This window comes from Etheostoma cragini, chromosome 3 (assembly GCF_013103735.1).
Source record: "Etheostoma cragini isolate CJK2018 chromosome 3, CSU_Ecrag_1.0, whole genome shotgun sequence".
Lineage (NCBI taxonomy): Eukaryota > Metazoa > Chordata > Actinopteri > Perciformes > Percidae > Etheostoma > Etheostoma cragini.
Genome location: NC_048409.1, coordinates 9,519,127 through 9,535,736, shown reverse-complemented (window position 1 = coordinate 9,535,736; position 16,610 = coordinate 9,519,127). Strand labels below are relative to the sequence as shown.

At 42.1% G+C, this 16,610-nt stretch overlaps 1 protein-coding gene across 3 annotated transcripts in view; it reads right to left on the bottom strand.

Annotated features, from left to right (window-relative positions):
• ppp1r13l (protein phosphatase 1, regulatory subunit 13 like) overlaps positions 1–16,610 on the bottom strand; it is a 38,890-nt gene that overhangs the window by 8,867 nt on the left and 13,413 nt on the right. Inside the window, exons 5-14 of one of the 3 annotated variants that reach the window (XR_004656044.1) lie at positions 15,695–15,787; positions 15,439–15,527; positions 14,192–14,531; positions 13,354–13,805; positions 12,358–12,495; positions 9,269–9,402; positions 8,433–8,599; positions 7,039–7,232; positions 5,939–6,496; positions 2,701–2,704 (exon numbers count right to left, since the gene is read on the bottom strand). Coding sequence is in view for 2 of the 3 variants with exons in the window: in XM_034867292.1 (XP_034723183.1) it covers positions 6,461–6,496; positions 7,039–7,232; positions 8,433–8,599; positions 9,269–9,402; positions 12,358–12,495; positions 13,354–13,805; positions 14,192–14,531; positions 15,439–15,527; positions 15,695–15,787 (1,643 nt within the window). In the remaining variant the exon portion in view is untranslated. Of the gene's footprint in view, positions 1–2,700; positions 2,705–5,549; positions 6,497–7,038; positions 7,233–8,432; positions 8,600–9,268; positions 9,403–12,357; positions 12,496–13,353; positions 13,806–14,191; positions 14,532–15,438; positions 15,528–15,694; positions 15,788–16,610 lie in introns of those variants that run through there. The other 2 variants (XM_034867292.1, XM_034867291.1) reach the window with 2 other exon arrangements.

Below are 16,610 nucleotides of genomic sequence, written 5' to 3'. Positions count from 1 at the left end.
AAAAACATACAACTTTGATGACTCGTGGTTCCACTGGTATCTTACGACGGAGGCATTGTATACCCCAATCAAGTATGAAACAATGTCTGTTTGCGTGAATACGAGTGGGTTTTAACTTTTTTATTTCCATACTCACAAACAAAAATATGAAATGAACCCTTCTTCTAACCCTTCTTCTTTTTTGAACACAACGTTTTTTTTGCAAAAAAGAGAAGCAATCTTTTTGATTTGTCTTTTTGACTATACATCCACACTGCAATGTTTTCGTTTTTAAACACCATTAACATACACTAGGCATGCGTAAACAGGAAGATTGTCTGGTATTACTCTGCAGTTGAAAATGGCTAAGTTGAAAAAAATACAGAATGTAAATCGGAGAAAGAATGACAATGGGGAAAGTAAGATCGGGGATTTACTGGAAGTGTTTCTGTATGCGGGCCTCCTTAACTGATAAGACTGACTGATGTACGTTGTTGTTTCCAAATGTCTCTGTTTGTGCCGGTCCAGACTACAAAGCAACCGCAAAGTTTTCAAACCAAAACTGGGGCAGCAGTGTTTCCAAATGTCTCCGTTTTAAGGCATCAGAAAACCACGCAGTAAAGTGGGTCAAGTCAAGATCAATAGATTTGAGATTGAGCATGGTTCTGGGGAGTCTGCTCTGTATTTTCTCTGCACAAGGGGCGTGAGCAACGGGCATAGTTCAAATAACTCGCATTAGGATAGTCCTTCAACCAATCAGACCAACAATCTGGGGGTCGTCGAAGCGACAGTGGCATCAACCGGTCGCTGCGCTTCGGTGGCCGCCGGTATGTTGAAGATAAACAAGAAGCTTCTTGGTCGCTTCTCTAATGTCATTGTGTTAAATCCGCCAATATTGCGCCAGGTAGATAAGCCAGTTTGTTATTGGTTCCCGCAAAATTGTAAACTGAAGCAGGAGAATTAAATGTGCAGGTTTCCAGACAGAGCTGCGGGGCGAAATCAAATCGCCTGCAGAGTGGACAGGATTTACCCAGTACTGGTGCGAGGCGTAAACATAGGATTTTCAAACAAAAACACATTGCTGTGGATGTCGCCTTGCTGTCAGTCAGAGCAGGTGTAATGGAGGACATTTGACATAGTTGAGTGATTCATAGATTTCCAATACATTCCTCTGGCATGTCTCCCTTTAACATTGTGTGGTACGCTCAGAAATTCCATTCCCCATATCACATTCCACATTCCCTCTTTATTTCTCCTCCTTTTATTTTCCCATTCTGCTTTGTTGGTGTCTCCGCCCTCTTATTTCTCTGTAGAGCCTCCCCAGCTCTGTTCTTTGCTTCATGCCTGTAAAGCCCATTTGCTTGTATGTGTTTAGCTGCAGACCACGTCAATAACAGTTCATTTTGCTCCATCGTGGTAATAATAGGGCTTCAATGAGGCATCAAATGAGTTCTGCTGGAACGGACTCACTGTTCAGCACAAAAGTCTTCACTGCTGCAGATACAATTCTTTCTCCAGGGTAGCACTGTCTGTCAGAGAGGGGCCCAAGAAAAATGTGCGTTTGTGTAAACTCCTACATACAATGTATTCAATTTAATACAATTCAATTCCATTCTATCTGTATGACAGTAGCGAGGAAAAACTCCCTTTTAGGGAAAAAAACTCGGACAGACCCAGCCTCTTGGTAGGCGGTGTCTAATGGGGTTGCGAGTGTGATGAACAGTGGCAATAATAGACAGAATGAAGACGATGGAACTATGATTAGAAATAGTAGTTATAGTAGTTCATGGTGTAGCAGGGCACTGCAGGGCGTCAAAAGGTGTAGAAGGACACTGTAGGGCAAAGCAGGGCATAGCAGGACGTAGCAGGACGTAGCAGGATGTAGCAGGAGGTAACAAAGCACTGCAGAGCGTAGCAGGGTGTAGCAGGGCATAGCTTGGCATGTAAAGCAATGTAATCTAACAGCTCTGAAGTAGAGAAAGGTTAGAGAAAAGCAATGCTTAATTTCCAGTTTCAACAATAAAAAAATCACAAATGTAGTTGTTATTATGGCACTGTATTCCATTAGGTTGTGTTTTATGCAGCAAATATTCACATAGGGTACAAGCGGCCGGAATGGTTTTCCTCAGGAGGGGGGCTAGTGTCTCCCTTAGAAATAAAGTGAGAAGCTCAGTCATCCGAGAGGAGCTCGGAGTAGAGCCGCTGCTCTTTTGTGTCAAAAGGAGCCAGTTGAGGTGGTTCGTGCATCTGGTAAGGATTCCTGGAAGGTGTTCCAGGCAACTCCAGCTGGGAGGAGGCCTCAGGGAAGACCCAAGACTAGGTGGAGAGATTATTTCTCCAACCTGGCCCGGGAACACCTCGGGATCCCCCAGTCGGAGCTGGTTGATGTGGCTTGGGAAAGGGAAGTTTGGGTTCCCTGCTGGAGCTGCTGCCCCGCGAACCGATACCGGATAAGCGGATGAAGATGGCTGGACATTCAAATAGGACAGCACTCAATTAACTTTAATTATTTAAACCTTTTAAACCAGAGATCTTCAACAAGGGAAGACCTTAGGGGGTCCTTAGAGTCGCTGCAGGGACATTTTTGGATAGTTAAAAAAACAACAAACTATGTATGTATATATATGTATATATATATATACAGTATATGTCTGAAAATATATATAAACACGAATCCAACATATTATTTATAAAGATGAATCTTTTTGTTGATAGGCTTACTAGCCTATACATAAAGTAGCCATCCACAGATTAACTGTTCCACATTTTAACATTAAAACACAATGTGATAATATATGAATATGTCAACAATTAATATTTTAACACCTTAGTGCTGGGCCATAAAAAAAGTGATATCTAAAGTAAAGGCTCTAGCCCAGAGGTCTTCAGTGTTTTTAGGCCTAAGACCCCTCAGTTGAAAAAAAGACAGAGCAGGGACCCCCTCCTACATATATTGCATAGAACTGAGTTACATATTAAACATGGCCTACAGTAACGTAGAAGGCGGCCTAAAGCCTTTAGATTTACTGTACCTTTTTATGGTATTGAAGACCCCTGCTTTAAACCAAAGCAATGTCTGCTGTCCACCACTTGCCATAGGTTGGATGACTATGACTATGCCAAGCTTAAAAAAGTGGGCATAATTTGTAAAGCACAAACGTGTTAAATTAAAAAAAAAACTCTTTTATCCTTTTAATCATCTTGTGACCCCCTCAGATGTATGCAACCCCCATGTTGGGAACCATTGATTTCAACAACTGCGACTCATCTTTCTTTGATCATCTAAACCAAAAAGTTACTTTACAGAAAATGGGAAATACCCACGATGATAATGAAAGAAATGTAATTCTCTCCATGCAGGTAATAACACTCATGCTGAAGAAATGACTCCTATTATTCATCCTCTCTTTATGTTTGTGTTTTCTTCCTAGAAACCTGCTGAGTAAAATTATAGCGGCACAAGTCACTTGGCTGAGTTGTTGAAGAAATATGTTTTATGAATAAAGATGAGACTTAATATTGGCATTTTGCAGCTTGTGCTCCTTTTCTTTGCCATAGTCAAAACCAAGAAGAGATCTCTTTTAACTCTTTCAACATTACGTACAGTATCCTGCCCAGGGTCAGTGGACAGTTCAGTCCTCTTCAATAATCTGAATTATTCAACAGAAAACCTGAACACACTGTATTAGCTCACCAGTGCTTGGGAGAATACAGTGAATGGCATCATCATCATCACAATCATCATTGTCATATGTTTTTTATAATCTACATACCATTTAACAAAACAAAAAACATGAAAAAGCAATCAGCTTCAAACACTGTTGACACGTATCTTCCTCAGGGTTATGGTTGTGATGAAGAATACAAGCGTGTTTTTTTTTTTTGTTAACACCAGTGGGGTAGAGATAGTCTGCAGATCAAAAGGCTTCAGTCAGGATTGATTAAAACTATATTAATCATGAGTGTAGTTTTTTTTAATCACCCTTGTGCATAATAGTGCAGCTAATTGATTCATTAAGATACACAGCAGTTGCTTGGGGGCAAAAGAAGAGGAGCGGGAGAAATAAATATAACTTCAAAGAAGAACAAAGTACTTACAAGGTTCACCGTAACGCACAGCATAGCAGACAAGATGAAGATAAATGGTGTTTTACTATATATGACTTAATATTGGCTGGTATTGACAAAATGTAAATGTTCTAAGAGGGCTGAATGTATACCTGATCGGACAGTGTCATCTGCTGTTCACTAGAGGACATTTCACATTCCTTATTTTTAAGCCAAAAACACACACGACTGTAACAAACCATTTCAATGGAAACCAAAAATGTGTAACTTGTGTATTTATTGAGTATGTCAACATTTGGTTGCTATGTGTGCCTTGGGAGGGGGTTACAGGTTGTAAGTGCACAGCAGTATAGCAACTAAGGTGTTACACGGAAAACTGAATAAAACAAGACAAAAAATGCATTGCCAAACATTCATTCTACCACTGGAAACACACACACATCCTCAAAAAAAACTTTTATTGTCATAGACAAATGTTCTCTTCCAAAGACATTAATTTATAGAGGCAGCAATGGCGGGGGGGGGAACAATAAACATACATTTCTCAAGAGTATTTTTTTTTAAAAGGGACACAAATAATAAAGCCAAATTGCCCGTGTATAGGATATGTGTACACAGAAGAAAGCCTTACTACTATTATCAATGTAGAAGTAGTCTTGCATTGCCAGACAGCATTCCTGTATAAGAGAAAAACGGGCTCTGGTTTAACGGCATTTCACAATGATCTTAGGCGGTGCACCGGGCGGGAGGAACTTGTTTTGGTGGTACGTTCAAAAGTTGTTTTAGTTGTGCAACAGAAAACTCGGATTGGACAGATAGTCTAGTTGTCTAGCCGTCTGGATTTACCCTGCAGAGATCTGAGGAGCAGTTAACCATAGTCCTCAGAAATCCACCGGAGGTTAGAACGCCAACACAAAGAAAGAAGAAGGTGACGGACATCTGGCCAAAAAGAAGGACATCTGAAGGAATTTCCATTGGCACCGGATCAATCCCGGAATTAGAATGTTGTAGATACAGACTTCTATAGCATGTACTATTTGAGTGGGCCATATTTTGAACCAAACCACTTTTCTTTTTTTTTCTTTTTTAAATCTTAACTAGTAGTTCAGGCATTGCACAACATAACCCCACACACAATGCAACAGAAACAATTTCAACTGATCAAGTCTCATAAAGGTCTCCTCTATAACATGAAAAGTAATCAACTGGGGAAGGTTCATGATGATATCTGTTAGTTTAAATATGTTCCCTATTCACCTGTAGTGGCTCTTCTTAAGGCTTTTCTTCTCTGGCTCTTGTACTATGGTCGTTTTGATGCCTAAATTTAACTGCCGTCGTAGGACAGTCATCTTTTAAAGGCTATACTTAACTGCAATGTCCGAGGAAAAGACCCCCCCTCACGGTGCTCTGTCCCTGGTTCACAGTCACCTTTTATCGTCACCTATTAACTCAAATGAAGATGACGAGGGAAGGCAGGCCAAACTACCATGAGGCAAGGTAGCACACAATTATTTTAAGAATGTATCATTATAGTATTTACAACACACAGCATGGTTTATTTTTAAGTGGGGCTACCCCCCCCCCCAACACACACCTGTGATTTCCAGCATGAAGGACCCACATTGTGCACAAAGACTAGAGCCAAGTAGAAACCATATAGATGCAGTTAAGTTTCAACTGTGGCTGGTTAAAAATATTTAAAGTCTACATTTAAAGCCACATTGGTAGAATGTCTAAAAGCTTTGGCTTGTAAAAATCACAGGCTCCATCAGATAAACTATTTGCAAAAACAGTGATATCTACAAAGAGTACATTTTAGAAATATCGTAACAGAAATAAAAGCTCAATATCACCTCCTGGCCAATCTCTTTCACGTTAAACCTGGATTGACAGCAGACAGCTTTGCTCCAGGGATGAGCAGGTTGATAATGCTCTGACGGATGTGGCCCTTTTCTAAATTGAGCAATCATGGCTTGTGTTTGTTGATAGCATACAGTTACATTGACCTTGCTGATGAGTGGACTGAACAGCCACTGTGAGCATAGGCGTTACTAACCAGCCGATGAGGCAGAAATGTCAGTGTGTGACTGGAACACAGCTGAGTAAAAACAGCAGGGCATAATGGCCTTTTTGTAACCTTCGGATAGACAGCCATATCTTGACAGAAGACGTTTAGCACAGTATAGACTTGTAGCTTTTACCAGAAAAACAAATCCTACAGCATAGCCAGTACAAATGGTATGTCTTCTCAAAAGATCGTGAGTGAATCCAATGAATACTGAGACTTCTCCTTCAACTCTACTGACAGATAAGAACCCTTGTCATGTCCTGCAGCGTTGCAGCCTTTTGATACAGATGCAGTCCAGTCAAACAACAGTTTCTGAGACAGTCCTCGTCACCATCAAGAGACCACTCAGCAGAGAGATTTGGGTCGAACCTTCGGGAAAAGCTGGGGGGGGGAAAAACAAAAAAAACATTAACATTCATGTTTATTTTCTGCATTAGGCCTGCAGGCAGTGTGAATAAGTTTCATTTTGAAAGGGTTAGTGTGTTTAGGCTGCGGCAGGGTTTGCAACGGGGAGGGGACATGCAGCAGGCCTGCAGTGAAAAGTTGAGACCAACTTAAGCCCCTGACACACCAACCAGACGGCCGACCATGGCAGAAAAGGCCATTGGACTAATCAGTCTCTCCTAGTTGGTCAAAAAAGTGCCTCGAAATACAACGAAGCAACAAAACGTAATACGTCTCCACAACAGCAGGCGGCGCTAATCTGTATTGTCACCCAAAAATGGAAGTGCCACGTTTAATTTGAGATCTATAAACGAGGACAACAGTGGTAGAAATATAAATGCTACTTGTTCTACATTTGGGGGGGTGTTAAAGAACACAACAGGACGTCACACAAATGGACCATTTGTCAACTGACGCCCAACCCGCCACACAAAAGGCTAAAATGTTCAACTCTTGATTTCAAAATTGGTGAAATTTACCCCAAAGTAGTTGTTTGGAACTAAGCCCTCCCTGCCGCAGAGCGAGGCCCACCACCAGTCCGAGCCTTCAGGTTTCTGCAGGATGGTGACCATGTCTCCCTCTCTGAAGCTCAGCTCGTCGGCTGCCTGAGCCGGGTAGCTCCACAAAGCATACAGCACCCCGCTGTTCTCCGTCCCCATGGCAGCCTCCACACCTGGTGTTACAAACAGCAGAAATACAGAAATATTCAACACTCAGAGAGGGATAACTTAGATTAATGATAAGGGTGACTAGTGGTATTTCCTAACTATGTTCTTAACTATGGGATAAGCAAAACAATAAAATCCGCAGAGGCCGGCATCTCGACGGCAGCTGACAGCGTGCACGGATCCGCTGTGCCACTCAATGAGGAAATAAAGAAATACTAAAGGTCCCATGACACAGTGCTCTTGTCTAGACCTCAGTGGTCCCCTAATACTGTATCTGTAGTCTCTATCCTAAAATTCAGCCTTGGTGCAGAATTACAGCCACTAGAGCCGGTCCCACAATGAGCTTTCCTTAAGATGTGTCATTTCTGAGTCTGTAGCTTTTGAGGAGGAGCTGGGGGGCAAGGTGGAGGATGGTGGTGTGGCGTTGACCTACTGCCACTTTGCTCATTTGAAAGCCATGATGTCTCTCTCTCTCTTGGGTCGGACAAATTCTCTGGGCGGGCAAAGCAGAGAAAGGGGAGGTAACCTTGCCCCTTATGGTAAAACTTGTGTTAATTCAGCCAGTGCATATACAGTACCTTTGTTTATTTCCTGTTTTCCGGTGAAGTCCACACTAGTCGATTGTCATTCGTTTTATCCCTTTCTGTCACATCTACTGCAGTCAGATTTACTGTGTCCACTCGGAAGGAATCATTGCACATGGCTAAGCACTGGTACTGACATTTTGAACATGTTTAGAGGCTATAAACTCGTTTAAAACTTACCTTTTTAAGCCTGTTTAACTTTAGCAGGAGGATAACTAGGTGTAGACTGCACCGATTGTTTTCATTTGTCTCGCCAATGACAGCACTACAAATTTAATTTTGTTTAAATACAGAGCTAAATCTTTAAAGTTACTTTGAATGACAATATTGGCCAAGAGCCAGGCATATAGACTTGAGTTTTACGATGGTTATGTCAGCATCAGCTACATCTTGTGAGTGTGTGTGAGCTGTGAGCACGTGTCTGATTGAAGACTAAGCTCAAAGCGTCACATTTAACAATTAAAACAGCTAAAAGAGTAAAGGCCAGAGCAACCGTCAAATCTTGTCATTTTATGATTCATTCTATTGTGTTTGACTTTTAGCATTTAATACCACTGTGTCATTGGGTGTGTGCTTGTGTGTGTGTGTGTGTGTATAGTGTGTGTGGGTGAAATGCCTCACCCCTAAGGAAGTTCTCACATTCCTCAAACCCGACAGCGTAAGGATCACACTTCTGGGAGGCGGTAGCGCCGTCGCTCTCCGTTATGGCCATGACAGCAGCTCCGTTCCTCACCAGAAACTCACACAGAGGACGGTCGTTACACGAAGCGGCACAATGCAGCGGCGTCCTGGGGGGCAAACAACAACAGTTAACACATGTAGGAGTACCGACGATTTGTTATCATTACTGCGATATCAACTGCCAAAATATACACATCGTGAAAGACTTTGACCTATGCCAAAAGACGCTCAGATGTTTTTATAAGCAGTAAACTGCACTTTAAATAAAACTGTCATAGTGCTGTCCTTTTATCTTCCATTCAAAGGTCAGATTGTTTAAAGGTCCCATGACATGGTGCTTTTTAGATTTTTTTTGTAGGGCCTTAGTGGTCCCGTATAACCATAACTGAAGTCTATTTCCCAAAATTCTGCCTTGGTGCAGAATTGCAGCCACTATAGCCAGTCCTATAATGATCTTTCCTTAGTATGTGCCATGTGCAAGAAAATATGTTGTGGTGGTGACCACAGTCCAATCTAAAAAATGAAAATATTGTTATCTACAAAACGGGGGTCCGGCAGAAAACGTTTGGAAACCACTAGCTTGACTTAACATGACCTCTGTTTGTTGTAATCTGAGTTTCTCTGCTTTTTGTTTCCGTATATAGATGGAGGAGAATTTTCTCAACACGTCACCCTTCAGTTTATCACAAACATTCAAAATCCAATTTACCATATTTGGAGATACACGGTTTTAACTGGACGGGTAGGGCATAAATATGGTAGAAGCAGATATTTACCAGCCATGGCTGTCTGGTGCGCTGACATTGGCTCCAATGCGAACCAGGAAGTCCACCACATTGTAATGTCCGCCGCAGATGGCATTGTGAAGGGCCGTGATGCCTTCATCATTGGGTTGGCTGGGGTCGTTCATCTATGAATCAGAATCAAAACAAATGCTTTATTCATCCCCTCAGGGAAACTGTTTAGTTGCAGTTGCTCACTGTCCATTTCAAGGTAAAAACAAGAGTAAGAGCAAGTCAATAAGGGTATAAAGTAACAAAGCAGTCTCGCTTTGCCAGACCTTCCTCCAGAGGACAGAAACACATGCGCTGGTTTACTGACATTTCTTTAAACCAATCACAATCATCTTAAGCGGTGTTAAGCGCTGGACAAAGACACAGTGCCTCTGCAAACCAGCACCAGGAAGGAACTTGTTTTGGTGGAACATGTGTACGTTCAAAAGTTGTTTTAGTTTTCCAACAGAAAACTGAGATTGGACGGATAGTCTAGTTGTCTAGCCGTCTGGATTTACCTGCAGAGATCTGAGGAGCAGTTAACAATAGTCCTCAGAAATCCACCGGAGGTTAGAACGCCAACACAAAGAACGAGAAAGGTACATCCATCCAAAAATGAGGGACACAGGGTGGAATTTCCCCAGAACAATCCCGGAAGTGGAACGTCATGGATATAGACTAAACTTAAAGTTACATAGCTTCAGTACAAGAAATAAAAAAAAAAACGTTAAGTACAAGTAAAGTGAGATTAGGTTAAGAAAGATAATGTTGCTAAACAAAAGATTGTATTGCACATGTAACTGATACATCATTGCACCAAGTAATTATCAAACATCATTTTTCAAGAATATTGACTCAGAGAAGTGATGTAGAGATATGTGATGTGAGTCCAGTTTAGATAATGTGATGTTAAATGAATATGATTCTCTGTCTATGTCTATTGTAACTGGTTTATCCACTTTATCCTTCTTCCCAAACTACTGTCAGGGTCTCCATGAGCAAGCTCTTAACCCCTAAAATGGAAGCTGTTGTAGGCATGAGCAACTTCCAGGCCAATGTATTTCTGTGTGAAGAAGTTGCGGGATGTGTATCATAAAAAGCCGGCTGAGCAAACCTTCCCAGAGAGAATGAAAGGTAGATATGTTATATAATATATATTTTTGAGTGATTTGTAAATTCCATAACTGGAGCACCAGCATTGCCACCACACTTTACTGTCTCAGCAGAGTTTGTAGTTTTTGTACACCCCCCACCCCCCCCAGGTATACTCTTCTACTGGCAATGGGAAAGGAGTGTTTTGGCTATTTTTAGCAGGTTTAGCAGCAGGGTTAAAAATTAAGTTTTTGGTCCATGGGTCAAACAGCTGATAAATGTTTAAATCTGAACAGCCACTCAACAGATTAAAGGGGAACTATGCGTTTTTTTTTTCTCGTAAATTACCTTACTGAACGGCTTCGGAGTCATTGGAATTGTTATGTGACTTTTTTGGGCGTTGAACGGAGGTTGTCTTGATCCCCCCCCCAGGGCCTGTGAGCGGAAAAACCACCCTTGCAACTTTGGGCCAGCAACTCGTCGGCCCAAAGTTGCAAGGGTGGTTTTTCCACACTGCACACACAGGCCTACACGCCCCTATTAAGGAACTGACTAGCTATAACCACAAAGTACAAATTAAGTTTTTCAAACTATTGTCAAAAAAGAAGCAGCGAGCTAGGAAAGCACTGTCGGAGGAACAGACAAAGAGGAAATGGCGGACCGACCTAGCGAGGAGTCAGACACAAGTGAACAGGAGCTCTATAGAGAAACCTGAGCAAAAGGCAAAGAAACAGCAAAGAAATTGCCAAAACTGCATGTTGCCCCTTTAACAATGTTTGTTTGGGTGATGGGTGTTAGCTGGTGGATGAAGCAAATCTACCAGCCACTTCTATACTGTATATGTTACCAGCATTTGGCTGGTAGATGGTACTCATTTTTAGTTTTAGTGTTTAAAAAACTTGCATAAATGCAAATTTTAGTGGAGAAAGTGTATTAGTTCAGACTGAGAATGCACATCACAAGTCCGTCAGTCTGACATTTATTTCATTTGTAAAGAAGAACATAACGTGGATACTGGACATTTTCTGCTTTTGCTCTGTTTAGCTGGAAACGGATATAATGTAGTACCAACGAATGCAAACAACACAAATACATAAATACGAACCATTGCCCTCTTATTTGGGGTAGGTATGTTTAGGTTGTTGCACTTCCTTTTCTTTATTGTTTTGCTGTTAACCCAGAAGCCTTAAATAGAAGTGGGAACCTTTTACTTCCTCTACAACCTCTTAACAATTTCCCATAAATGAATTCCAAAACTGTTTTTATAAGAAAAGGGGGAAATCTGGGAAACGATGTAATCAAAAGCACAACTTAAACGTGCATTATTGTCTTTATTCAATGAGTGAACTTTCTTTATCTTTTAATAAATCTTCATCCTCAACATATTTTATATAACTCATCTTTACATAGTGGACTTGTTTTGGGCAGATTTCTTTCACTTAATTTCACCATTGTTGTTTAAATATTATACGTTGCTCTTACTGAATCCACACTCCATGTTTACTGAAATAAAAACAATTGGTGCAATGTCTTGAGTATTTTAGGTGTATGTTTTGATCTTAGTTGATTAAGATTTGTATTGATTGGTCATCTTTGATGCTTATTCTTGCTGAATGATTTACAGTAATTCCAAGAAACTTATTAGCACATCTCTGGTAAACACAGGATTTAACGTGCTTCTTTCACATTTTTTCTTATGGAGAAACTTAATTTTACAGATGGACAGCATTAATATTGTGCTTTGGTTGTCTTAACGACCGTTCAAAGTTGTCAGATATGGCAATTAAATCAAACTTGTTAATGTTGTGTTTCACCCCGGCAACAAGTACCTTTGTGCTACGTGGTACTCTGGAGTTAGTGAGGAGGATCTTAATAACGGCACCCTGCTCAGTGGTATCATCTTCCCGGCCAAGAATCTCAGCATGCCATGCCATGTTCCTACAGCGTTGTACATTAGTGAAAAAAAATCATATTCTGTAGACACACACACACACACACACCTCTTGCACGGCCCGCTGCACTATCTCCAGTTCTCCGACCAGCGCTCCGTCCAGCAGCAGGACCAGCGGGCTGAGTCGGGCTCGCCTCCCAACAGATTTCTGCTCCCGCTTGGACCGCCGCAGGATGGAATGGTAGTTCTGGGGAGACAAACAGGATGCCAGCTTGAATAAAGGAAAAAACACTTGACTGGAGAGATTGTAGTCCAATGCAGCGATCTAAAACATATTTATTGCCAGATAATTTCAGGGTTTTTCCTGCATAGAGGGATTTTTGTTGCCCCCCAAAGAAGTTTTAGTGCAGATGTTTTATTCCTTTTAGTCCGTGTTTGTGTTGGCTTACTATTATACCCCTATACTTATGTAAAGTTACATGAAATGCGCTGTGTGAAAGTTATTTCTACGTTGGTTGCTCCAACAATCTCGTGTTGCTTTGGCTCGTGACACGTGACAGGGATACGCCGCTTACAGTATGCAACACTTGAAATGCATCAATGCATCTGTAACTTATTCTCTTATTGTAAATGAATGATTTTCTGTCCAGGCAAAACATTTATCACAACTAACGTTATCTGACCTCCAGCTGACACCAACTCAGTAATCTACAGTGGGTGATACAGCACCGTAAAGAAAAGAGCTTTACAACAGCAGGTGTGGCAAAACAGCACCGCTGTTGTCCAAAGAATCAACATAAACTGAGAGTTACATACAGCTTTTTTTTTTTTTGTTAATTGGGGTTTCCTTTACTCTTGCATAAAACGTATCTTTTGTTTATCATATTGTCGTAAAAAAACTGTTAAATGCATAGACCTATAGATTCCTGTCAAATAAGGTAACACAGACTCTTTGCCTTTACTGTACGCAGACCAGTCATGCTTTTTGCCGTGCGTAGTCCCCCCCCCCCCGAACCCAAAGGCCCATCCTGAGCCTTTATGTGGCTTTATCACATTTTCAACCAATTTAAAAGCAATTCTTTTGAGAGTTTGACCAGTTGCTTACTCTGAAATCACTGAGCATGGTGGGTGCCGGTAGAGGTGCTGGAGGTGTAGCAAAGTCCTCTCCCTCTGAGGAGCTCCCGCTCTCGCTACCTTGCTCCCCCTTTTGCTGGTGGACCTTCCTGCGAAAAAGCTTGTTGATGAGACTTTTGTACTGGTTGGGTTGGTAATGGGAGGCCCTCTTCAGGGGCTGGGATTGGTCCACGGAGCCCCGTCTCTTCAGGGCACGGGGGATCTCTGCCCGCAGGCGGAGCAGCTCCTCCCGGTCTGGGATGTCCTCGGTCTGGGCCTCGGGACCCACCACCGGCTGCAGCCTGGTGGGGCTGAGGGGCCGGGGGGCTGGGGTGGCACCCTCAGTTCTGCCCTCTGGCATGCTGGGATTCTCCGAAATCACAGGTATTTGATGGACATGGACCAGCCGCTCTAACTCTGCGTCTACATCGCCTGAGTTGAGCACTGCAAAGACGGATACCAAAGCACATTTTGAGCACAATGTTAGGTGACAAAGATCCTTTGAGCATAGAGAGTACGTGTGCAGATGTTAAATATTAGGGGTGTAATGATGCATCGCAAATCAGTTAGAAAACAACATAAATCTTTCAAGATTACAACCAGCTGAGAAAAAATAAATGCGGAAGCAGTTTTTATATCGCCTAGGGAGCGATCTTCTGGTAGATTTCCCGTGTTTGACTTCAGACGTCACTACGTGTTCTTAGTTTGTTTATTTAAAGAGATTTTTTTTCTAGTAATTTAGCTGTGGGATTCGTTTAATAAAAAAAATAAATAAATAAAAAGATCAGTGAGTAATCATATGATTACATCCCTCATTAAATGTGTTTTACCGTCAGTGTATATGGCTGGCTGTCTCAGATCGGGTGGCTGGGGAACAGCTTGGTGGAAGAATTCTCTCGGGAAGGGTACAGGCGGTTGGTACGGGGCCATGCCCCCTTCTCCTCCGTGGACTCTGGGCTCGCAGGTGGACATGGCTCCCCAGTGGGGGTTTTGGAGACGCATGATGACGGAAAGAGGGATGGGCTTGCGCTGGCGGGACTGAGTAGAAGTTGGGGGAATGGAAATACGGGAGATGATGGGCTGAGGGGTGTAAGGGGAGGAAACATCTGCTATACGAGTGTTACGGGGCAGAGAACCCTGGGTAAATGTGAGAGATGGAGAACGAGGATCCTGGAAAGGAAAGGGAAAAAAGATGGTTATATTCTACAATCACAAGCCAATGAATCACATGACTGTATAAGTGTCTCATAGGACTAAATAACAGATAATTTTGACTCTTTTTTGGCTTAAATTTTGTGTGCTGATGGCCAATCCCCACGGTCCTGTTTTGATTTCATTTACGATTTGTTCAAATATCACTTAGGCAAGGGAGATTTCAGTTACAATACCAAATTTTGGTTTGATGTAAGAGAGATTCTCAGAGAACGAATGCTTGGAATTGTTCAAGTAAGATGCAAACCATTATATATTTTTTCATGGTGTACGAGGCTATCGTTTACGTTAAGAATTGACACGCAAAAAAGGGCATCAATGCGCAACAACAATTGTGAAAAGGGATGTCTGTGGCTTAGTGGTAGAGTGGTTGCCTCCCAATCGGAAGGTTGAGATCCTGAGTAGCCCCCGATGCTGCACCAACAAACTTCTTATGAGGTCATAAGGAGCAAGGTTACCTCCCCTTTCTCTGCCATGCTCGCCCAGAGAATTTGGCCCACCCATGAAAGAGAGACATTATTGCTTTCAAATGAGCAAAGTAGCAATTGGTCCAGACCACAACCCCAGCCTTTAGCTTGCCCCCCCCTTCTCCCAAAAGTTACAGACTTAGAAATGTCACATACTAAGGAAAGCTCATTGTGGGACTGGCTCTGGTGGCTGTAATTCTGCACCGAGGCTGAATTTTAGGAAATAGACTTTAGATATGGTATTGGGGGACCACTAAGGTCTAAATAAAAGCATCCAAAGAGCAGCATGACATGGGACCTCTAAGAACTCGAGGGAATTGGTTTGGGCTACAACAGGAGCCAAACAAATATTTCTCACACATTACCTATCTGAAAGCCTCTCTGTTAGCACCACCCACCTTTTTGGGGCTTGGGGCCGGAGGAGGGCCATCCAGGTTGGATTCTCTCCAACTGCTGTTTGGCACAGACGGCCGTAGCCACTCTTTCTCTGTAACAGGAAAGTGTTAGAAGAGACAGAGAATAGTTAGAAAAGAGAGTTAGAAAACACATGCAGTAGCAGTGCTGCTCAGGTCTTCTTCCCAAATGATTTGTCCTGGACTCATTTCACAGATTTTTTACAACACAAAGTTGAGAAACTAGCGGAAATCAACCAACTGTCATAGGCGTGGTGAGGTTTCTTCTCATAAGACACGTCCAGATCTGTCTCATTCCATTTGCCAGAACTCTTTTGTTGTTGCACACCCTCATCTGGGAGAGAGAAAGAGAGATTGAGATAGATTTAGAGAGAAAGAGGAAATAAGGTCACAAGAAAAACACAAAAAACAGAGGGCCAGAAAGACGGAGAATATTACAAAAGGAAGCTTCAGTCTTGCAGTACTTTACAGGCCAGTATTTCCCCGAGTCTTATTTGTGGCTTTGATTAAACGCCAAAAGAACACTGTCACTTTAAAACCAGAATGAGGCAATTCTTTTAGTGGGTTGGCAGTCTATTTTCATAGTTAAGCTTTGTTTAGATGTTCAAAAATATGTTATTTGACCAACTGGAGAGACTTTGGCAGCATTTCCAAAGTTCATTAAAATCAAAATTCAGCTTCTGTTCGAGCTTCAGTTTGAGGTTCAGTAGTTTGTTTACTTATTATCACTACTACTCCTGTGATAGGCTGCATTGCTGACCCTGCTCCCCTGACGTGTCATATCTAAATACTGTGTTTTGCAATAAAAAAAACTGATGATCACCAAATTAGAAAAGATCCACACTGACTAGGAGTCGCTGTGGTCTAACAATGAGGGATGGTTCAAAATTTTGGTTTCAAATGGCTCCTTTTCATCCCGTTGACTTAGTAGTACCAGCTTCATGCTGAAACAGCACTTCAATGACATCTGTACCTGAAACATCCACCCCAAGACAAGCCTGGTTTTGAACATAACAATGCTGGTCAAATATAAAAAATTCTTCTACATACAGATATGTTTATCTTTAGGGTAGTTTCCCAGCTTGCATATGATTCAGGGGGTGGAGCCAGATGGTGTAAACATTCGTGGCTCAGCCCAAACCTGGGGGGGGGGGGGG